General features: G+C 38.1%; 1 protein-coding gene across 4 annotated transcripts in view; it reads right to left on the reverse strand.

The window, feature by feature from the left end:
• The window catches only part of KIF6 (kinesin family member 6), a 175,319-nt gene that overhangs the window by 34,933 nt on the left and 115,047 nt on the right, over positions 1 to 25,339 (reverse strand). For all 4 annotated transcript variants that reach the window (XM_054822544.1, XM_054822543.1, XM_054822542.1 and 1 more), the window contains 2 exons: positions 21,183 to 21,238; positions 810 to 860 (listed from right to left, as the gene is read on the reverse strand). In XM_054822544.1, coding sequence (XP_054678519.1) covers positions 810 to 860; positions 21,183 to 21,238 — 107 coding nt within the window. The remainder of the gene's footprint in view (positions 1 to 809; positions 861 to 21,182; positions 21,239 to 25,339) is intronic.

Here is a 25,339-nt window from a genome sequence, read left to right on the forward strand (position 1 = left end):
AGTGTGTGTGTGTGTGTGTGTGTGTGTGTGTGTGTGTGTGTCTGTCTGTCTGTGTGTGTCTGTGTGTGTGTCTGTGTGTGTGTCTTAAACTGTTCTTGCCCCAGCAGTTTTCTGTCACATTTTAGCTTAAGTTTACTGTCCCCAAAGTGGAATTTTCATATGAACACTCCTAGGCTGTTTCAGTACAAAGTCAGTGGAGTCAGCTTAAAGCATCTTAAACCAAATTTGGATGACTTTACACTTATGTGAACAACTTACACAGACACTTTTAGCTTCGCAGCTGTGTCAACAGAAACTGCAAGAAATAACTTCTTAACTTCTATAACTAGATGCAAAAGAAATGACCTGTATATGCCTTCAGTCCCTCTTGGAATGAGGAAAATTAAAAAGCATGTTAGACAGATTGTGGCAACATGGCTAGAAGCTCAGTCTCAGGACAAATCAATGACTGTTAATGGGAATTCAAATTAGAGTCATTAGAGAAAGCAAAAATAAACTCTAAAAATGAAGAGAGCTTAGATGTCTCTGTTCTTGTTTTGGTCACCCTGAAAAGAGAGCAAGCCAATACCAAACCCCTAAACCTATAAGACTTTTGCATTATTTTTCTCACCACCCATAAAATCAGATGCCTTTGGAGCCAAACCTCTGGCAAAGCTCACAGAGTCCATGTCCTTCATGGTATGGACTATTGGAGAAATATTGTAGCAAAAACTGTCATAGGAAATACAACCTGCCCCACAAGCAGATTCAGCCCTGGGAGAGAGAGCTTGTTGCCCATGTTGTATCCTATTGCATCTGGTATGTTTTACCTAGAGCTGCCCTCTGAATGTGCCTCTGGGTTATTTCTCCTTTCAGACGGCCTGTAAAAGACACAAAATGCAGACAGTTAGAATTCAAAATGTCAAAAATCAATGAAGTCATTGCCTTTTTCCTACCATTTGAAAACCCCTGTGCTGCTGACAAATTTAAGGGGATTTTTTATGATCCACAGGATAAGTAGTTTTCTGAGTTCTCTCCTTCTCGCTACTGCAAGTAAACAAGTAGGCACAATTTGGCTCTACATATCTTCAGATTTAACTTTGTCCAGTAAGAAAGACTGAAAATGAAGCTACTGTCAAGCACTTTCACAGGATAATGATCTCCTGCTGCCAGATACAAAAGAAGTCCAAGTGAGGCTAGATGACATACAGAATTCCAAGTATTTGTTCAAACAGACTTATAGGCGCTAGCAGTGGAAATGAGATATTAGCTCATCCAGTCCACCTCTTTGCCAGTGAAGAATTGGTTCCCTGTAGTCCATTTTTTCCTCTTCGTCCAGCTCAGTTTTAAATATCCCATGTGCTAGACCTTCTGCAAGTTCTACTACTCAACAGAACTCACTGTGTTGATGTCATTGGTCTTCGATTGAAATTTTTCTTTAATTTCATTATCTCATTATTCCTAGTTAGGCTCCCATGCTCCATATAATTCACCTTTACCCTTCTTTTATTAATTTCCTCCTTGATCTATGACACTGTTCCAGTTCACCAATTATTTCAAACGATAATTAGATTACCACATGGGAAGCCATTATTCATAGATATTAATGGAACCAATGAAGGAAAAACATAACCTTAAATTTGCAATTTCAGCAGTATATGTGTTCTGAGGGAGGATGGGATTGTCTTTCAAGTTTTCAAATTAAAACAATTTCTAAGCAGAGACTTGTTCATAATCTTTACTAAGCTATACATCTGGATACCAGGGGAAAAAACCCCCAAACATGCTGGATTCACTTTTTACCCCAGATCTGTGATTATGTATATTATATTAGCATGCATTCTGAATTAAAAATATCCTTTTGCTTACAAGTGAAGACTTTCAGAGTAAACTAATCAGAGCAAATTAAGTCATTAAAAGCTGGCAAATGCTTAACTGAAGAATGTGAAAAATCCCTTAAATTTACAGGTCACAAGAATTAGACTGTTCTATCAGCACCAAAGAACCATGAAAAACTAAACTTCTTTGGGAATTATGAGAATAATTCTTAAGCATACAGTAGCATTGTAGAATAGGTATTATATGCAATACAACTTGCAATGTACTTGCAACATAACATATGCAAGTTATGTTGTTTTGAACGTTTTTAGGAAACAAAACAAACCAAAAAACCCTACCTACTCCTTGTCCATAAAACAGATACTGTAGATTCCTATTTTTCTGCACAGGAAGTTTTATTCTTTTTAATTATTTCTATTTAGACCAATGAATTCTTCTGTACTTAAAGTTATCTGTAAAATTCAGAAAAGCCTTCAGCTACTGAGAAACAGGTTAAGTGAAATCTCACCTACCCCAGCTATACCAAACAAATCCTCCGTGTCCGCTGTACTAACGCTCAACCAAAACACCCATTCAGTTAAGTAAGCTCCTGATTTCTGTAACTATAGACAAACCCCCCTTGATTAATAATTTTTACCAATAAAAGCCCAGTTAAATGATCAACACTCATGCTATTTGTGCTTTATATAGCAACTCAGTTGATGTTAATACTCAGTGAAATGTAATTAAACGTACCACTTTTTCCCTCAAATTGCTTTTTGCTATTCCGGATATTTATATCCTTGTATCCTGTTGTACTGTACCACACAAGGTGATGTTACTCACTAAATATTGAGCCATGAGACAGTTACAAAACAATTTGTAGTAATCTTGAGATTCATCTCAATGCATTACCATTAACTTAGGTGCCTCAGAAAGCCATCTATATGTGCATCTTCATGTAAGGGCTCAGCAACTCCCTTTCTTAAGCACTGTGAGCTGCCACTATCATTTGAAAACACGGTTCTAGTAGCGAGAATATGCTGTTCATCAAGAATCAACTGAAAATAAAGGTGACATATGAGTTCTCTATCCTGTCAATAAATGTTTTTAGCAGCGTTATTGCTCTTTCTTCAACCTTGCTAGCAACAGATCAGCAGCAATCGAAATGTTTTGCCTAAATTTCTATCAAGTGGCAATGAGGTCAACAGAAAAACAGCAGCCAAACAAGTCAATGAAAGTAAGATCGAACAGACAGATAACAGCTTGCAGTCAATACGAATATGTGGAAACGGAAGAATATGGGGACTGGTTTTGAAATGATTATAGCCAAGAGGCTTGACTTCCAATTACCTAGCATTTACTCTCGGTACAGATGGGACTGAATGCACAGAGGCTGCAGAAGCCCTAATTTTATTGCAAGCTTTGTTAGACCAGCCAGCAGTGTGGAACTGTCCCAAATGCAGCTCCCTCCCTTCATTCTAGCCTCCATACACTTCTGCTCCATCCATGACATGGACCATGATGTTGTAAGAAATCTCTTCCTTCTTCTATTTGGCAGCTTTCTGAAAGAATGAGAAGTTGGAACCAGACCACCTGCAATCAGAGGGGAACCAAAGAAAACGTCTCCTTCTGCTAGAAAAATAAAAATCCAGTCTTACCATTCTTACAGCAAAAGACTTTTATTTTTCTTCTATGAATAGAAATAGAAAGGTGACATTTATCCAATTCACATAGTCCAAACTGCCTTTTCAGGACAGCAAAAACTGAACTTCAATTCACAGAAAACTTCCTGAGGAAAATTTGTAATTGTATTATGGGAAAAGTAGCCCAAACAGGAATTCTGGTTCAGAGGACATGATGGTATCATGAGGCACCTGACTATAATACCATACCAATACTTAGCCAGATATGATTTAATCTTTCAATTTGTTTTAATCCCATTCAAAATTTGACAGTTTATTTAGATTTCCTTTGGAAAAAAAAAACTGGTTTTCATGTAGAAACTCTTATCTTTGACAAAACCTTAACATTTTCTGTACATGTTTTTGATTAAAGTAATCTTGTTCTGTTTTCACTACAAATACTTGTGGGGGAGAATGAATGTTTCTGACCTGCTCTACTTTTCTGCCTCTGAGAACACCATCACCCCAATGCAAAGCTTGATGTTCGTAAGTGACAGAAGTAGAGGATGATTCCAGTAGTGTTGCCTGCACAGACCTTCCCATATAAACAAAGGAAAGATTTCAGTCTTTAGTACTGCCAGTTCTACAACCTTCATAAACACAAATATTGACTCAAAGAAATATGAAGAATCACAATCTCCCAAAAACCCCCCATGTCTTCTGATTCCAACAGTGTAAAGTTGTAGACAACGTAGTGCTTAAATGTGGTTTGCAAAAATTGAATTTAAGACTTGGCAAAAATCTCTCAACATATGGCTAATTATGTTTTCTGAAGTTTCACCAAACAAGAAGCTAAAAATAGGTCTGCAGCTGATACCAAATCATTTTTTCCAGTGGAGTCATTCTTCATTTGGAGATAACAGTCCCAATAAAATGTTGAATGCTGCAACTCCACATGTTTTGGCAAAAAAGTAGTTTTGGGGAATTTAAGAATTCACTCTGCATGCAGCCAGCTGTCATTAAGGCTGTGATAAATCTGTTGGTTTTGGCCTGTGTTTCTGGACACATGTACCATCCCGAGGTATGGAAAAGAGATGAACTGGTAACACAGAACTTCAGCTTTGTGACAGGAGACAAAAGCAAGGAGGGAAATGGAGAGGACAAAATGGAACAGAGAAGTCTAATTAAGACTGATGTAAAGCAGAAGGAAAGTATCCTATATGCTCACTAAATATGACAGAATCCATAACTTTAGTAGTATGGCTGTCCTTCAACTTCTTGTCTTTGTGCTCTTCCAGACTGTTTCAAGGAGCTGAAATTATTTTCCAATTTATTACAGACAATGAATGCTTTGACAATAATGCGTAAGCTTCAGGGCAATACAAAAATGAGTATGTTACAATTAAAAAAATACTGATTTTAAAAAGTAAGGGTTTGGTTTTGTTTCAGTCCACATTACAGGTTTTAAGGCTTCTCTTATATTTTATCAGATCTTCCATATAATACTATTATAAAGTTTCAAAGACTGCTAACTTAAAGTATTAAAATACTGGACAAGCTGAGTACACCTACAACCTTAACTCCCTCCCTTAGAGAATATTTGTTGTTATTGATGTGGATAGACCTTTAACTTGATGAAGGGTCACTTCTGACTTAGTAATTGACAGGCTGGAGCCTTCATCAATAACCTCTCATTTCTTGTCATTTTTTAATACTTTGCTACTATTTTACATTTTCCAAGCCTGTGTTTAGCTTAAGAAGTCATTCCATCTAGGAGATCCTGAAACCTTCACACCTCAACTAGGATGCTGTATCTTGTTCTCCATCTTTAAATAATTTTTGGTGTTACATCATAGAATTGTTTAGGTTGGAAAAGACGTTTAAGATCAAGTCTGGAAATTTACTGAGGGTGAACTCGGTAAGTTTGCAGATGACACCAAGTTGGGTGGGAGTGTTGATCGGCTTGAGGGTAGGAAGGCTCTACAGAATATATCTAGCAGAACATCTTATGCATCCAGGGAACCTCACATTCCTGGAACTCACCCTCCAGGGCATTTTGGGTCCCTAATAATGCTATATGGTCTAAGTGTTACATCTACCTTTTTTTCTGCTTCTCACACCACCCCATCAGCAAGTAGGATGGGGGTCCACAAGAAGTTGGGAGGGGACACAGCTAGGACAGCTGACCCCAGCTGACCAAAGGGATATCCCATACCATATAATGTCATGCTTAGGAAAAAAAAACTGGAAGAAGGAAGGAGGGACACTCAGGGTGATGCTATTTGTCTTCCCAAGTCACCATTAGGTGTAATGGACCTTTGCTTTTCCTGGGGATGGCTGAACACCTGGCTGCCAATGGGAAGGAGTGAAGAAATTCCTTATTTTGCTTTGCTTGCGCACATAGCTTTTGCTTTACCTATCAGACTGTCTTTATCTCAACCCATGAGTTTCCTCACTTTTACCTTTCTGATTCTCTCCCTCATCCTGCTATGGGGGAAGTTAGCAAGTGGCTATGTGGTGATTAGTTGCCGGCCAGAGCTAAATCACAACAGGAAATATGTGGGGTTGTTTTTCGTAATGCAATGCCCCTACATATACAGTTGGACCCAGCTATCACGCAACTATGAAGACCTACTCAAGACTCTGGATCTATTAAATTTGATTCATAAAGTTGCATACATCCACTTGAATCAGGAGTAAGGAGTCCTGCTGAATTAGCACAAATTAGAGCTGTATACTCAGTGAATAATCACTGAGATAGGCTTTTAGGGACTCTAACCTCTGAGGAGGTTAATCACATAACTTCCATGAGTTTGTAGAGAGATATTTTTAACTGAGCTTGAGGTCAGATTTGTAACAGCTTACAAAGGATTTCTGAAAGTAGGAGACATTGAATCCAAATGGAGATATTGGAATACAGTAATTTCTCAAATGGAGAATATTCAGAGATATTGGATATCTTAGATGTGTAAGATACTTTTGAAAATCTGGTACTGAAATTGTATGAGAACACAACCTATGATAAAAAGTATCTGACAAGAAAAGTCATGGAACAACAAAAAAAAAAGATTCTGTTCCAATTCAGAATTCTACAGCACTAAAAGCAGACAAATTGCTGAGCCTTTCTCTGACCCAGAGAAATATTTGGGGAAAATTCTGACTCTTCTTTGCAACCTTTGTCATTCTCCCATGGCAAAAACATGCCAATCAGCTCTATTAGGACAACGTGCAGGGGCACAGTAGTCTGCACTAGTAACCTGGCTAAACACTACTTCTGATGCAAATGCTCTATTTTGGCATACATGGTTGGCCAAATCCCCATGTAATCTGACAAATCCTAACTTTCAGAAAGCCCTTGGAGGCATCAGGAAAAATACTCACTATTGCAGCACTCAGAGCCTCCCGACTATAGCATACACACTTTTCAAGGTATGAAATACAGCCCTCATCAGCATGAAAAATATATTTATGACAATACTTGAGGTAACATACTGTAAAGTATAACCTGCTGCAGCAGATTTCTGCCTGTTCACTGAAGAAACATCTGCAGCGGTTTAAGATTTTACTGGCTCTCCTTTCTCCTTTTCCCTTTTCCTTCCCTCCTTCCCTTTGCTGTCGAAGGTTACTGCCCCTAGAGCAGAATGGGTAGAAGCAAATGTCTGCCTGTGTTCTGCCAGCACAGTTTCTCACCTCAGCACAAGCATACCGGCAATTTAAGCTGTGGCACTATCATTGAGCCATGTGGAATGTCTGAAATACTAGTAAACACTCTCTTTTGCCAGCTGTCCTGAGAAGAAAGGATTGGAGACAGTAACTGCCAGCAAAGAGATGGGTCAGACCATCAGGAGCAAGGTAGCTGATAGTATTTAGTAGAACTCATCAGCCAGAGACCCTGGGAAAGAAGACAGATTCAGACTTTGAAGCACAATGCTGACTTCCACACCAAATCTATAGCTGCAAACCACAGCCTAAACTCAGCCCACAAACACACACACTTGGAGACGCACAGTTTTGTCAACACACTCTGTTTCTTTGAAGTTTAAATATCACGGATGCAAATGCATAGATTTTACTATGATGGAGGATACTGCACATTTTGAGACTACTATTTAAAATACCTGACCGGGGCATGTTCCCTTCCTTGCCATATTCAGCTAAGACAATCACAGTTTTTACAGACACATCTCATACCTTCAAGCATGATCAAATTTGCAGACAGAATGCTTATGAGACAGCAGTCTTTGTCACTCTTTGCCATAGTATGACACTGTATTTGACTTCACTGATTATTCCTTGAGCTACTCAATATATAGTCCTCTAAACTCTGTCTCTGTTTCTATGCATTTATATCTAACCTCCGTATTAAGTCTCCCCCTCATTTCCTACATATTCTTGTTACTTCTGGCCAGATTACATCATACTTTTTTTCCTCACAAGATGATTACTTACACGTTCTGATTGATGTGCTTTCCTGTAACTGTTCGTTGTTTGGCCTGCATTTCCACAGCACCCTTTATCCCACATTTTTTTTTTCTAATAGCCTTTCAAACCTTCTGGCTGGCATAGAAAAAAAAAAAGTTTTGATAGGGCAATACAGCAAAACTGTACAGAAACTGAATTTACTTTTCTGATGACAGGATTCTGGACGTCTCCCTTCCTCTAAGTACAGACTGTCATTGGCTGCATAGGCTGAAATTATTGAGGTGTTCCCCAAGGTCCCATTCATCTAAATGAGGGAAATGCTAGCAGGTACCACAGCTCCCATTCACCCAAAGGCACAGGACTCCTTTCCATAGAAAGCAGAGCATGGGAAGTGGCTAGTGCACATAAATTCCTAACAGTCCACATACACAATACTGGGCTATCTGGGATAACCAACAAAAAGCACTAAGGGCTATGGACTGCAGTTCAACATCTCCTTGAAACTAGAACTCAGAACCTGGATGCTTTCTGAATTTGGAAACAAATGCTCAGACCTTTATTCTATCATCCCAAGGTTGGCTGTCACTACCCAGCTGGGATTTTTTTTAAGTTGAACTCAATGCTGCACAGGTAGTTTTAGCCAAGCATGGATGTTTCGCAGCAAGCGCACTCCAAGAGACTTCAGCAGAAGGACATATGTCTGGATTCTCAATGGGTAGGAGATAGGCAGCTCAGTCAATAAAGTAGTGCTTCTGTATGCACAAGCAAAGGCAGTTTGTTGTATTTCAGGAATTAAAGTGAATAGTTTTGGGGTTTGGTTTTTGTTTGGGGTTTTTTTTCCTAGATAGCTCTCCTGAATTTAGGTGCCTATATTTCATTTAAGCTACACCTTAGATGCCAGAATGTTATTTTAGGTGTTGTCCAAAGTTGACAAACATGCTATCTATGTGTATCTATCTTCTTTTCGTATGCTGGAAAAGAGACAGAAATGATGCACATCTGGAAACTGTTGCTCTGTTGTTTATCACATCTATTTGTTCATGAATTAAATATTAAGCTGGCCCAAAAAGCACGGCTGAAAAGCAGTGCCATATGGATAAGGAATCATAATCTTTGAATTTAGAACTTTGGATGCTTATATGACTAAATGCAACTTATCTCTTGATTATTTCTGAGAAATTAATGTGAAGAGAAAGAATAGGGAAAATAAAGTCAGAGGAACAGCTTTGTATACAGCTCCTCTCTCTCTCTTTTTTTTTAATGTCCAAATTTAAGAAGGTAAAAAAATAAATAAAGGTTCTTAAAGCACAAACAGGCAAAATCAAAGAATTTTACCCTCAAAAAGTTTTCTAGTAATAATACATTGGTCTTAGCTAATATTTTGAACAGAGAGTGAATATATCCAAGTATGGACACGGCTATTTTCTGTTATAATACTGCCTTCACAGCTTTGTAATTTCTATGCAACAATTTGATGTCCAGTTTCATTTTGTGATATTTTTTCCGGCCAGGGTTGCCCAACAGAAAATTAAGTATAGAGTTCCAGGCCTGACTATATACTTCAGTTTCACAACCTTTTTGCTATCTTACCCAAGAAACTGTCCTGGAATTGAGCTCATATTGCTGTGTGACTTCTGGTCAGATGAGACAGACTGATATGAGGAATCTGACAGATATGACACAAAATAAAAATCAAATAAATAAATAAAAATATGGTGCTGAAGCTGCTTAGATATGCTACCATGTTTTGAGGGCATGTCAAGGTTTCAAGGTGACAGAAAACTGAGAATAGGTATATGATTTATGTTTTTAATGCTCATTTACTAGTAATATATATACTAAGCCTTTGGGAAACGGCTTTTTGAGTGTTAGACACGTATTGGCACCCCAGTAAAATGTGCAATAGCTTTCCATAAAGATACAGTATATATTTACTCTTGTGGGTAAGCCTAAGTCTGCTTCTTGAATTGCTCAGCAATTTAAAACGCAACCTGATTCTATATAACTGGCATAATGATGTCATCAGCTCTGAACAGATGTCTGCCATCAGCCTTAACTAAAGTGCATGTGAACATCTTCATAATACAGCTATTCTCTGTTGATTGCGCTCCTTTTTCAATATTCACAACCAGCTGTGGTGACATCACTAGTCCTACATGATTTAGGAACTCATTTGATTAGAACAAAACAGCTATTGCATTTTAGTACATGTAAGCATGTAGCCCATACTTCAAGTCTGCATGAAAGCTGTCCAGATGTGTAAATGAGCCACGAGATCCTATGAAAAACAATTTTCCATTTCTGTGCTCATGAAGGGGTGAATTCTTTGACAGCGCTACTCTGAAGAAGCTATGGTCTGCTTCTCTAGAGTTCAAAGGTTTGATTCTTCACTCATAAAAATCTTAGGCCATCCAGTACTAAAGACAGATATGATCAAGGAAAATGTACAAAAGACCGTAGGATTTAAAAAACCTCCTATAACATAGCATTAACTATCATCTAGCATCTTTTCTTTAAAAGAGCAAATTTAACAGACTGACTTAAGAACATCGTAGCCTAATAAAACAGCAAAATGCAGTATAGCAATCCAGCAATGACTACCTGTTTTCAGTCTGTAGACAGCCTACAAGCACAAAATCTGTTACTGAGAGGTACTTTTCCAAGTTTATAGTCATGGCAGTTCATAGCTTGATTAAATCCAGTGAACTTGGTCCATTTGCTTTTAGTTATTGAAGTGAAAACCTTAAGTAAAAAGTGTTTACTTGGTTTCTTCCTGAGCATAATTTTTTACCCTGAAAATACTTTTGTTTCTGAAGAACAGAACATCATTTGTAATAATTAGAAAATGAAAATGTTTCCTACATATGTAGATCCCAACACAGATCCAAAGAAAACATTAACATGGTAGGCCTGGAGTGACTGTTACACTAATAAGGTTCCTCTGTTTAAAGAATAGCACATCAGGGAAGCATAATAGAGCTGTTCAAATGAATTCATTCAGATTGGTATTTTCTGAATAAGTCATTTGACAAATGGTGTTTTCTCATTCTGAGGACCCATCCAGCCTATGCACTGTCACCCAGGGGCATTGCCTATTGTTTGAAAGTAAAACCAAACATATGTAAGCTACCCTAAAACAATGGACAATATTTAGCATTGGCATAAACATATGCATTGCCCTCTGAAGCCAAAAGACTTGTACCTTCCAAAATAAGTTTCTTGAGTGCTGCTGCAAAGACCATTTTATATTACCGAAGATGGTATCCTCTTCTTACAGGGAGGAGCAGAAAAAGGAGACAGGCTGCCAGAAAGCTGCTAGGACTCCCTGGTTCTCTTGTCAGTCTCAGCTATAACAGAGCAGGGAAGACGAATCCTACGCCAGCTAAGGCCAGAGACACAGCAATGACATTTTTCCTTCTGTCTTCTCTGACAATTGCCCAAGCATGACCACGCGCTGGAGCAGTAGCAGAAGAGACAGCTCTGTTACAGCTGCCTAGGCGTACCTCTGAAGTGAGACAAGAGGTAGACCTATAATGTTTACATTGCCTACAGTAAGTATAGCAAAGATGGATTGTGTCTCCTCATTTGTTGATTACAAACAAGGCAGTTAATTGATTACTCTGACTCACTGCACTGTGAGGAAACAAAAATTCATTAACATGAGCCTTTCACCGAACTGCTGGCAAGAAAGAAAAATATATTCCTGTCACACTCTGCTTTATATTATGAGCCAACTGGCTGCTCCTAGACCAAGAAAACAGGTTGTGGAAACTTTCATCACAGCGCTGAGTCTGCCCCAAGATGGTAGCAACCAGTTACCATTCTGTAGCTCTCTGCCAGGCCGGTGTGAACTGTATGGAACCCATTCTGCATTACAGCACCTTGACAGAGATCTTATGAAAGATACTGTGAGAGATCACGGCATTTTTATATTATGCTCTACAGATCCCTGGCTAAAGTAAGCCATAGAAATTATGCCTGAAGTGAGTTAGGCATCGGTAGAAAAACAACCTTAACAGGGTCAGGGTAAAAGTAAGTAATATTTCATCACTGAAAGAAGGAAATAAGTTAAAATGGAAGGAGTTGTAACCAAACAGAAAAATAAGATGGAGCATCCTGCAAAGCAAAGTAAATCACATTTCTAACAGAGAACAAACTGCAGATGGTGACAAGGTGGTTAAGAAAATAAAATCTGCAGAAACTCAGCTGTTTTGCTATGTTTTCAATTCCATGCTTCCAAAAATCAAAATGTAACATTTAAAAAATAGATTCCAAAACTGCAGTCATAATGGCATGATGATTAGATATTTATCCAAAACAAACACACATAGGAACTATGTTTTTTCAGCATTAGGTTGCAAAACAATTGGGCCAAGAAATTAAGGAGAAAGAATCTGAAGACTGTGTCAGCCATGCTGAATGGCTTCAGCTTTAACAGCTACTGCTATTTTTGGTGGACGCATAAACATGCTCATTTATTACAAAACTGCTTTGAAACTGACCTGGAGATCAGAAACAGACTGGGGCTTCTAGGCACTGGGCCACATTGAATAACATCCCAGCTGGGAAATTACATCTGGGGACTGTTTGTCCCCATGGTCTGTTTTCTCTTCTGTTTTTCTCACAGATGACTGCAGGTTTTGCAGACCTAATGTGCTTTATGTTAGTCAGAAGTGACATCCTTCAGGAGTAAACAGCACAGTTACACACCCGAGACTAAATATGGTAGAAATACTACTTGTGTTCCTTTTTCTGACACAACTCGTGTGTCCTGAGACCAAGAGTGACTCTCTGTTAAGCGGCAGAGGACATCCGCAACATGCAGGGAGCTTCCTGGGGGAAAAGATATCCGTGGAGACTAAGTGTATCAAGGCCTTGTTTATACATATATATCCCAGCGCTGGAACAGAAGTGGTGAAGCAGCAGGCAAGCACTCTCTTTTTTTCAGAGATCTTCTAGTCTACACTGACATGTACTTGCCAAATCTCCTGCTTCTCATGGTAAACCACTGTTTCAGCTTGTTCTGGATTGCTGATTTGGCCATTTGGCTAGAGTTTCTCAGGTACTGAGCAGTTCAGCTGAGGTAGCAGTTGCCAGGCAGCCAGAAATCCTGGACACATAAATCATTGCGCAGGCAGAATGCACGCAGAGTGACAGCGAGCAGGCTTTGTAGAAGTCATCTGGGCACACGCAGTACGTTTGACACCTACAGAGTGTGCTGGACAGGTTGCACAGCATGTGCTGCACGAGTGCCCACTTGCACATACTCAGCATGTCCTGAGCCCGTTAGTTTCACCGCACTGCTCAGATTTCTGTCTGTGAGGGAAATCTGGGACCTTGAGTTTTTTAATGTCAAGCATTGATGAATATGTTAATGCTTGGTTCTCAGGGAGCTTTCCACATCAAGAACGGACTCTAATCAAAGAACAAGATAAATAGCAAATAACAAATTCTCTTGCTGTTCTTGCAAGTTATGTCTCCTGTGACACAGAACTCCACGTAATATTTAAGGGAAGTATACAACACTTCCATAGGGTGAAACAACTGCTTGTAAAATAAGAAAAAGCACTTGAAAGACCACATCATACCTGTTATATCGTTTCTGAAGACCAAGAATGAGAAAACTTTTAAAGGTAACCACTTTTTAAATAGAGGAGAATCCTAAAGTGATGGGCTGAGCATACAACAATGGATTACTCTCAACATCAGAAGGCTGAGCAGCCTCAGTGGTATAAAGTTTGGTGAAATTGTAAATGCAGTTCAAGGGGGCAGCTTTGGAGACCTCAAAGGCAGACTATATTGCAATGTATTTCACAGTACAAGTGATATGATTTGTCTGTTTAAAACAATTACTACTATATCTAATGCTTGTTGCTTTTTATCAACTAAACCCATAAAGCCAAATGGGGAAATCTCTTCAGAATTTTCTTTTCAATCCTTACACAAGTAGAACTCAAACTGACCTCAGTTAGAGTTTTTCTTGAGTGAAGATTTCAAGATTTCAGGTTCCACGGTCTTTAAAGGTCTCTGCTGAAAACAGCAATTCATACTAAGATACCTGAAGAATGAAACACTGTGGAATGATATTATTGAGTTATTGTTCATTAAATCTGCATACTGAATTCTTTTATTTATGAGTTGCTTGCATCTCATTTGAACCAGATTTGCCTGTGGAATGTAACCTTTCTTCTTGGAGTTTCTCAATCCCTTTTTAAACCCAATCTTGCCATTTTTCTTCTGCACTAGTCATTTCCAGTAAAATTCACTGAGCACGTATATCAGATATAAGTCTGCATAAGTACTTCATACTTTCTGGAATTAAACTAGAACAGTGAATTATACTAATCAGCAGCTATGAAGTCTCAATGTTTATTTCCATAAAAGAGTAAGCATCTCGGAATATTACACTGAAGAATGGAATGCATTTCAAAGCACAGTAATTTCTCCCTTATTATAGCCTCATTTCATTCATGGCTGAAACAATGTCCAGTAAGTCTCAGACTCAGAATATTTATATTAATATAAAATCAACAGATACTACTACCAACGGTATTGAGTTTTGAGAAAGCAACATGTTGATTTTGATGAATTATCTTTTTATATAGCAATTCATCACAGCATTTTCATTTCATTATCTTCCATGTAAAGCATGGAATTTTTCTTCAACAGAAAATTTCTGTCCTTCCTAAGTACATATACTTCTTCAGCAAAAGTTTAAAAAATGCTTTTTTCCTCATGCATGACTTCCCTCAATTCTTTCAGTCTATATAATCATGGCCTAAAATATGCATAGCATTCCTAATATCATCCTTGGGATTCTAGTTCTTAACTATCTGATTCTCCTTTCTCAAAGTAATTTATTGCCTGCATGTGAAGCTAAAACTATGTAGATACACGATGTAGCCAACAGAGTGCTCTCAGACCACCTCTGCCTGAAAAATATCACTTCATCTTACTACATGTCTTACCTATGCAAAAAAGGTTGCGATCAGGTCCCTTCATAAAGTTGTGCAGGTATAAAGAAAAACCTGGCATGAAGTATTCTTACTCTGGACTTTAGAAGTAGGTCTACTCGGCTTATCTCCATGGGGAGGTAGAGGGACCATAAGAAAATATTTTTTTATGTATACATACATAGAATCTTGTACATAGAGAAAAAGGTGATTATAAAATCAGGTTTTACATTATTTAGGTTCTGATTAGGCTTCACATCTAACTTTGCATTCACAGAAATAACAGCGCAAGGTACAAAGCAGTGAATCAGAATCAATATTATCCTTGAGCACTGCTAAGCCTTGTCCTCACCCTCCTCCAGTCCTCGCCATTTCAGTGTAGAACTCCATTAACTGTGATATAAAAGGTCAATTATTTGAATAATTTGCAAGCAAATTAAATGAAGATGCTTCGATAATCTTGCTTTGCAATACTAGGACATGCCTTCACTAAAGATTATAATTTGCTTCAGCATCCTATGATCTTGTGCACTAAAAATCAAAGCTTGACATGAGGCAGAGCAGTGCAACATCTCAGCATTCCTGTGGGTATAGCTGCATCATCAACATCATGTGCACACAATCCACCCACCTACCCTTTTCCATTCCGAGAGTGCCTGTTTCCTCACACAGTTATTACTCCCACATGAGTTTGCTCTTCCACTCCCAGCTTCAATCATAACGTTAGCTGATTTCTGGACAGACTAAAAACAACAGCTGCTTCCCTTTGGGCATTAATTACCATTTAGTATGCTTTTTTTTCCTTTAGGAAAAAACTAAATCTCATAGCGGTATAAATACCCCAAAATAGACAGACATTTACAGGGATGAACTGGAAATCTTTACTAATCTTAAATGCATCTAACATGTAGCATATTCCTGTATATAAGCAACTTATATAGTCACTAAATTCTGAATGAATACATCAGTTTACGCCAAAACTAGTACTTTTAATTCCCCCAGCTCTAATTTGCTGTGTGATCAATGTAGTAGCTTTTGGGTCATTTTGTTAATTAATGCTTTGCAGTTTTTTCAGATGTGGATGGCTAATCCTTACTGTCAGAATCCTTACACACAGGATGTTCTCGGTAATGATGTAAAACCACCTTGTTCATAACAGCATCCTAGAAATAAAACTCCTGCTAACCCTGATAAGGAGAGAATTTTTGACTTCAGAGGTTTTGTCTTTGTTTCTCACCATCCAGGTCTATTCTAATTGGCAATAAATTAAATTTCCCCAACTTGAGTCTGTTTTGCCTGTGATGGTAATTGGCAAGTGATCTCCTCATCTTTCTCTGAACCCATGAACTTTTTCTTCTTACCTTCGCCACCTGTTCTGCTGAGGAAGGGGAGTGAGAGAGCGGCTGGATGGGTGTCTGGCAGCCAGACAAGGCTGACCTGTCACAATGTGCTAGGCACAATCACTCAATTTTTTGCAAGAAGAAATTCTATACCTTCCTTATTCTGACATCAAATCCTTGGCTTCAGCATCAAATTTTTTTTCACTAAGTCTTTTTCAGCAATATCAAAAGGATCTATAGTTCTTATTAGAGACCCTAACTCTTTGGAAACAATACAATACAAAAACACTTGCAGTGGCACAGCATGTTTTTTCACAAGAAAATAAACCTTTTTTTTTTTTCTTTAACCAGTGAAATACACATTTTAAAAGTACTTAATGTTGGACTAGACAGGCAAAAATTTATTTGTATGTCAGTGCTGGCCCAATTTCCACTTCTCCTACGCTGGTTACAGAGTTCTCATTAGTTCCGTGACCTCTCAGTTATTTCTTTCCAGTTTTACTCATATTGGTTTTCTGTATTTGTCTTTTCAAGTCTAGTCCTTGGGTACATTCTCCAGTCAGATGTAAACAATTCTGCATAGTTCACTCAAACCAATCCAGATATGCCTACATGTTCAAAGCCCATACTTCATTTCTCTGCCTTCCGATGGTGTGTTTATGCAGCTTCTTGACTTTCAAAAAAGTGCCCCTCGGTGCTTGCACCAAAGCCCTCAGCTCCTTTATTTGTGCCTATACAGAAGTTTGTGTGATAATGCAGTAAACAGGATCGCTACAATGACCTGTCTTAGAAATACTTCCCTCTTTTTCTTCTTCTTTTTTAAGTATCAGAAAAAGACAATTTTCATCCTACAATAAAATTCACCTTATTTCTAGATGGTCATTGTGAAAAGTAAGCATCGTGAAAAATCTAAGATATACATATTGTTTTCCATAAAAATAATTTAAAGATCTCTGCATTCTCTGCAGTGCTATTAAACACAGAAGGAGCTAGAATCCAGGAATATGTGGTATAGTAGCACAGAGGCATGCTAGCCACAATGTCTCATTTCTGATATTATAGTCACTCTACACTTAAACTCCAGCTTACATCTAGACATTGTTTTCTTTCATCTTTTTATGGAAGCAATAACACCAGCAAAAGCCTACCCTGAAAATCTTACTGCAAATTTCTTTTTCCAGCCCTAACTTCCCGATGTTTTGGAAATGCTGGTGGAATTGAGAAGTGCTTGGAGTATTTTGTGTACTTTTTACTGCAAAACACTAATATTTCCAAAGTCAAAATGAAAGGGTTTTTATGACATAAAAGTTACAGCCAACTGCTGTCACTATCTCAAAATATAATCAGATTGCATGAAATGGGCTCTATGGCCTCTGTGGTGCATAGTTTTATACTACTGAGTGTAGCTTAGAAATAACAGAAAGTGATATTGATGGGATCTGTTCTTGATTGTGCACAACAAGGCAGCCAGGAATGCTTAAGGAAACCAAAACAACAATAAAAGTAAATTAAAGATCTAGTTGCAGGCCGCAGATGACTCTTATTTCTCCTACCACATTTTCAGTAAAAATTTGGCAGGTTAGTAACCTTACTTAGCATCTTTAATGGTCTTCCGAGTATGTATGCTATGATAAGACAGATTGAACTCAAAAATTGTTTCAGGCTGCTAAACTATATAAACTAGTGTAATTGCATTGGCTAAGCTGAATAAGCCAGAAAGTGACTGGATGCAAAGATTTAATAATTGTTAGAGAGGTGCTAACAGCTAGATTTATTAACAACTGTGATCAAAAGAAGGCTGGATAGGAGAAAATGATAGATGAATAAAATTTACTATTTATATTAATCAGAGTGCTAATTTTCACATGCTGCATAAAGTTACACAGAAAGAATTGAAGGAAGGACTGTACAATATGATCACTCTCAAGCTTCAGACATCAGTGTTTAAAAACCATCCAGAAAGTAGTGTGTATCTGCATAATCTGCATAGATCAGCATAAGGATAGCTATACAAGGGTACAACATGGATGGAATCTCTTGCTTATACCATAGGATTACTGTATGAACTAAATGAAAAGACTATTTTTCCAGTTTACTACCAAAATAAAAAGAATAAGAAAATTAATTTTCAATTTGAAAACACTTTAGCTGTAACTGCACTTTATATACCAAAACAAAACCACATGTGTAATTTTGCAATTTTTCTTAGAACTGTGGAGACATTTCTAGTTTGATTCTTAAAGGAGCTTTTCAACATTCATGTGGACTACAAGTTATTACAGTTTCCTTCAGGAGGCACGTAAGTGTTGTCAAGCTCAGTGGAATACTACTGATTTGTTATAGAGCTGCTTGTTTTGTTCAAGGGATCAGTTTGGCTGTTTAGGTTATATATAAATATGAATATGCAGTCTGATTTTTGTTTCATTCATGTTCCTCAAATATACTTCACTGTTTCATTTCTAACACTGAAGAACTTAACCAAATTTTAAACCAGATGCTTTTAATTGCAGCAAAATCCATACTCTACTGTGCTATAGCTATCAGAAACTTTGCCTAACTTACTGGGGAAAAACCCACAGCGATTCAGTCCAAACCAAGGATTTCTTTTAGATTTTGCGGGGATCTGTGGAAACAGAGTCTTAAGAGGCTACATCTACATTGCTTCAGTTCAACAAGGCCAAGTACAAGGTCCTGCACAAGGGTTGGGGTAATCCCAAGCACGACTATAGGCTGGGTGGAGAGCAGATTGAGAGCAGCCCTGAGGAGAAGGACAAGCAGCTCAACATGAGCCGGCAGTGTGCGCTTGCAGCCCAGAAAGCCAACCGTGTCCTGGGCTGCATCAAAAGAGGCGTGACCAGCAGGTCGAGGGAGGTGATCCTGCCCCTCTACTCTGCTCCTGTGAGACCCCACCTGGAGTACTGCATCCAGCTCTGGGGGGCCCAGTACAGGAGAGACATGGAGCTGTTGGAGAGAGTCCAGAGGAGGGCCACGAAGCTGATCAGAGGGCTGGAGCACCTCTCCTATGAGGACAGGCTGAGAGAGCTGGGATTGTTCAGCCTGGAGAAGAGAAGGCTCTGGGGGGACCTTCTAGCAGCCTTCCGTACCTGAAGGGGCCTACAGGAAAGCTGGAGAGGGACTGTTGATAAGGGCCTGTAGTGATAGGACAAGGGGTAATGGCCTTAAGCTGAAGGAGCATAGATTTAGCTTAGATATTAGGAAGAAATTTTTCTCTATGAGCATGGTGAGATACTGGAACAGGTTGCCCAGAGAGGTTGTAGATGCCCCATCCCTGGAAATGTTCAAGGACAGGCTGGATGGGGCTTTGAGCAACCTGATGTCATGGAGGGTGTCCCTGCACAAGTCTTGTCTCAATATGACACTACAAATGAGGAGTGACCTTCAGGAGTGGAATGTGTCCCACCCCTTCTTGTACTGTCTCCCACACTCTCCAAACATTTGTTCTCTCCCTAAGACATTTGCAACAGATATAAGGTCTATGTAAAGAGGCTGCTAGGCTCCTGTCTTCAAGCAGCACAGTCGCAGCCCCAGGCACTGAGAATGATGCTTGTGTGTGGCTACTTATGGCTGGTGTTCGCTATGCCTGCTCCGACATGGATTTAAACTTCAGCAAGAAAGTTTAACACTCAGTGTTAACTTTGACTCTACCTCATTTAGGCCAAGAAATCTCTTGGGTTTATCACAGATGAGTAAACCTAGGAGAGAGAAGCAAATCAGGACAATGTGGACTTCAAGATGGCAGCAGAGAAAAAGAGGTTGTATCCTGATGTGATGGCTCATGTACACACCTCTGCCCAAAAGCTGCAGGCATTATTCACCTTGGAGATGCTTCCTGTTACTTGGAGAATAATATGTATTATCCTCCCCAGTAGGTTTAACCTGCTTTTCCAAGTTTACCAGGGGAAAAAGCCTACTTGGCAGGATTTAAACTTTAAACTTTAAATATACTTCATAATATCTCTGAGGGACTTGTGGTGTACCCGAAGGTGATTGGGAGGGGAATCTGGCAGTAGCTACCATTCATGATCACAGAGAATATAATCACAGCTATGGTGAAAGTACAGAGCACTTGTCAGGAGTGCCATGAGATTTTTGTCCTTTCCCAGAAGTCAGCTACTGTTATAAGACAAGAAGTGATGATAATGACTTCATTGTCGATGTCTGTGCTGGTGCCACCCAAAGAGGAAGGAGATAGAAACTGAGAGCAACGGACCTGGATGTGGCCCTCACAGCCTGTATCTGGAAGCTTGAAGAGACTTGGTTCAGCTGAATGTGTGCATACACGAGGACATGGACCTGATCTCCAAGGACTTCAGGGATAGAGGACAAAACTGTGTTTCACATCTGATGGAGAGCCTGGATAGCCAATTTTTAGGAAAGAAGCTACAGGTTTGGAATCAACAGAACGCAGAAATCAACTAGGAACATATCAAAGGCTGCTAGGAGGACCAGATAAGACCTAGCTTGGGGTTGAATGTATCTGTAGGGGATTTTTGACTTTGAACAATCTGAAACTGGAAGCTAAGCATATACTGTTGGGGCCCTAAAGCAAAAAATTATGAAAACCAAGCTGAAGCACTCCTCAGAATTGCTTTAATTAATCTGTACAAAGGAAGTCCAGAGGGGTAATTCAACAATGAAATCTTCTTTTATCAGAAGCTATATAAATTTATATATAAATAAAGTCCTTAATGCATATACATCACAATTTGAAATTATGTTTCTGGATACTTTTATCCCAAAATAAAATTCAGAAAATCCAATATTAATACCTTAACTTCTCCTTTTGATAAATGTCAGACATTCTGTCAATTAAAGAAGGGAGCTGTTTTTCACATTATGGTATTTGAAATAATCAAAACTGGTACATAAAATTATTACTGCTATTATCAGCTAACAATTTACCTTATTGGAAATCTTAGTAATGCATTGACTCTATTCTTTTAGAAACTAGAATCTTTTCCCATACCCTCTGAATGCTGTGATTTCATCAGCTAAAAGGTAAAACGAAGCTAAAATGTACTCACTTATATTATTTCTCACTTCATTTAATTTTTCTCCCAGGCATTTAGCTTCGGCGAACCTGTCAATGCAAGCATAATGATACAGAATTATTCTAAAGAACAACCATTTAAACTAGCTGTTCACAATAAAAGACAGAATTACTCTGGACTACTTTTTGATTTGTAGTTGGAAACAATTTTCCATCAGAAAAGATTGTCTGGTCTAAAAGAAATCATTTCTGAAAGAAACCATGCAACAAATAGGTTTATTAGACAGACAAAACAGATGTATTTGACTTTCTAAGCTTAAAAAATTATATGATTCCTATTCTAATTATTGGGTTCTCTTAACTATTCATATTACACTACAATATTAATTTTAATATGCTACATTACTAGCAATGCTTTAACATACAGCTATATAAAAATAAAAGAAAAAAAATCCAAGCAAAGTCAAAATAAAATGTTTCAAAGTATTAGAACTTCTGCTCACCAGGAATTTTCAAATCTCAGCCTGTGATTTGCATATTGCTGACGATCACTGTTTGTGCTGTCTGAAAATGTACATCCCAGTCACTAAGAAACCTCTCAAACAGAAATATAAGAAAGTGTGACAAAACTGAATTATTCTGTTCTTCCACAGATAGTCCTTATGTGAATGCAGACTTTCAGATGATATTCAGCTACTGCTCAAATACTGATACAAGCCAAAGCTAGCCACATGAAGATATGCAAATAGCAAGCAAGAAGCAGGCTGAGAAGGATGGAAACAATTCAATGAAGCAAGCTTTGGAAACTCCCTTCTTGTAGTATGCAAATAGCTTGACGTCATATCAAAAATGGAAATGAGTTTTTTTTAAAATGTGAAATTCCCACCGGGAATGTTTCTAAATTAATTCACTGACTACTTCCTCATTATATTCAAATAATCACATCTTCATATGGTATGTAAAATATTCTAATGATCAGGAGTTTCTTTTTTATATGAAACATGGTGTTGCATTGATGCTCACTTCAGTGTTATTAAGCATTCTGCTCACTGTATGTCTTGCTCCGTAGGAAATGTGTCATATTTAAATAGATCATTAAAAACCAGCTGCCTACAGAGCCTTACAAATTTACTTATATCTCTACATTCCCTGCAGTCAGCTAGAACTTGACGCCTTCTCCTTTTGTGCTGTTTTTCTCTCAGCAGTTGCTGCCATAATTATTCTCTTACACTTACTTAACTCAGTACTATAGAAAATGGTTTAGGACAAATGGCATACATATCAGGGTTTCAAATGCCAAGTGTATTCTGCTGCAAAAATAATGACAGTCACTTCGACACACAATGGCAAAGTCTGAGTCTCTGCGAGAAGTGAGGCTTGTTCAAGGAAATATCCACTGTAATAGTCTAAATTGTAATAGTTTAAAATGCAGAAGGATGATTTATTGCATTGTGACATTTGTTGTAGGACATTAGGCTTGACATGAAATTCTGAATTGTTACTTGGATGTGTACAAGTTGAACCTTGCTGAATGTGGAAGCAGAACTTTAACTTGTTAAGCAAGCCTTCAGCTGATCTGGAAGAGTCTTGGTCTAACCAAAGTAACTGAGGGAATCCACAAACCGTATTTCGGTCTAACTCAAGTAATGGCAAAACAGAATCAAGAAATATGACTTTCCCCTGCAGAGGCAGGGTTTGGAAAATTGCCCCTTTTCAATTAGTCCATTTCCCTGTAAAACTGGAACAAGTTAGAATTTCAGGTGCCTGCATTTGTGTCTGCTCATGAACATTTGTTTTCAAGGATTAATTCAACATGGCTAAATGGCTGAAGCTTCAGGGTTCCTCAGAACTTACTGTTTCTTACATAAAGAAGGCAGAAGCCTTTGAAGCATCTGTGAGACTTTATATAAGCTTTTTCCACTGGTGTTGACTTAAGGCACCCAAGCAGACCTTGAAGATTGTGTAAAGATCAAAGGGAAACACCCCAAAGTACCTCTCTCCTTTCCCTCAGCTCCCATGAGCCAAATACTAAGTTCATCAATTACTTAGCAATTCCTGAGGCAAATCTCCTGTTAACTACTGACTCTGATTCATGTTCACAAAGAGATTTAGCTGGACAAGTTGAATCCAGCTATCTATCCAGCCCTGATTCATAGGTTACTGCCAATAGTTGAATGGCCCATGCATCTGTTTCTCAAACACCAGTTTACAAACTGGCACAATAACATAAACTGAAATTTGGCATTAATTTATGACAGTCCAACAAATTCCATCTGTGACCATAAATTATAGTCAAACAAAATAAACCAGATAAAGACATAAGATTTGACTCTAATATTGCAAGGGAAAAGGCTATTTCTGATACTCTGATATTATCTAGCATAAAGGTGATATTGCTACGAATAGTGATGAGTGAACAATTATACTGTTAGCTGAAAAGAGTTCACATGTGTCCTACAGAGGCCACTCCACAGAAAGGCTGAAGTTGCCAAATCATGACTTCTATTACCTATAAGACAAATATTCCACGATGAAACTCCAAAGTTAATTTAGCCACTATTTTTAGTAGAAGAGGTTTTTTGCAGATTTCACTCTTTGAATGCAACTGACAGTAATTAAAAAATAAACATTTTGAAAAACAAATCTCTAACTCATAATGTAAACCAAGACAAACTCAGAGGCTGTCTGATGAGAGAATGGAGACAGTGAATTAAATGAACATTGAACATTCACGCATTTTTAATTATTAGAAATTACAAGTGACCTAAGTGAAACTCATACTTTCCATGAAACTCATCCATAAGTACTGAAAAAAAAAAAGTTAGCTGCTAACCAGCTGAAATACAGAAAGCGAGGAAAGAAGAAAGTGGAAAAAATTAATGGAGAACAACAAAATGGAAACTAGATGTACATGACATCTGTAAGCTCAGTAGAATTTTACTACTGGAAATATTGACTAGGATAGGATTTAAAAGCTTTGTGCAGTATGCAATATTACATTGGAGTGGCTCAGCTAGGAAGATTTCTTGGTAGTATATTTCACCAGAAAATGAGATGCATTTTACTCCTCCTCAGAGAAACGATGCTAAGAGAACATGGTTGCACTGAGAAACAGGATATTATTAAGCTCTCTGGAAGTCAAGTATAGCAAGTCCAAATTGCAGAAATCTGATTCTGTCTGGGCATAACCACAGATTTTTATTTTTTTAAGTAGGGCAGAAGTTAATAATATACAGAAGAAAAATGAAAAACTACAAACTAAGCTGTAGAAGAGCACCTTTTCTATCCTACAAGCCACTTCCCATAAGCAACTGTCCTAAAAAGATAGCTTGAATCTGTTGTCTTTCACTTAAACAGTAAGTCAGTAAATGAGCTTCAGAGAGAAATTATCCTTAACTATATAAGCTTCTCCATTTTTTAAATCCAGAGATGGTACTGAGTTACAGTACTGAGCTAATGCCCCTGTAAAGAGCTCTGAAGTAGCAGGTGAAAAGTTTTATGTTAAAAACAGTATTTCTTTTATATATTTTCTTTTAAACAAGACAAATACTTTTCAGTATTTGATTTAATCGACCAATTACATTTGATTGTTTATACACAGATAGTTACAGAAAAAAAAATATATAGTATATGTATGACTGTGTATATTCACATCTATATGAATAATTTCACAGCCCAAGCAACAGTTGCAACCTTCATAGTCAAACTTCCAACTAGGCTTACTGACAGTTCACCATTCAATTAATATAAGAATGATACAACTAGCAAGCCAAGAAAATCTACCCAAAATACCCAAAGGAAAAAATAAGACAGCTAAAAATAAGTAATTTGTGAACCAAATACTGTTTGTGGTATGACAGAAGTGGTTATGCAACTATAAACAAAATTATTAACATGAGAGGCCTACATATAAAGGGAAGTTATGGTAACCTTTAAACATGTGGTGTCCACACACTTCTTCCTGTGCAATTTGAACACTGGCTGGGCAACAGAGCTTTTGTGTAACTGGTAGTTCAGAGGTTGCATTCCAAATTACAGACTGGACTTGATATAAATCCATTTTAATGAACTCAGTAAACTTGGAGCTACAGGCATCTTTGCTAAAAATGACTGCAAATGGCAGGGGAAAATTGTCTTGCTCCAGGGTATCAACATTTACATTAGCACTGATTTCAGCAATCAGCTGATGCA

Source organism: Grus americana, chromosome 3 (assembly GCF_028858705.1).
Source record: "Grus americana isolate bGruAme1 chromosome 3, bGruAme1.mat, whole genome shotgun sequence".
Lineage (NCBI taxonomy): Eukaryota > Metazoa > Chordata > Aves > Gruiformes > Gruidae > Grus > Grus americana.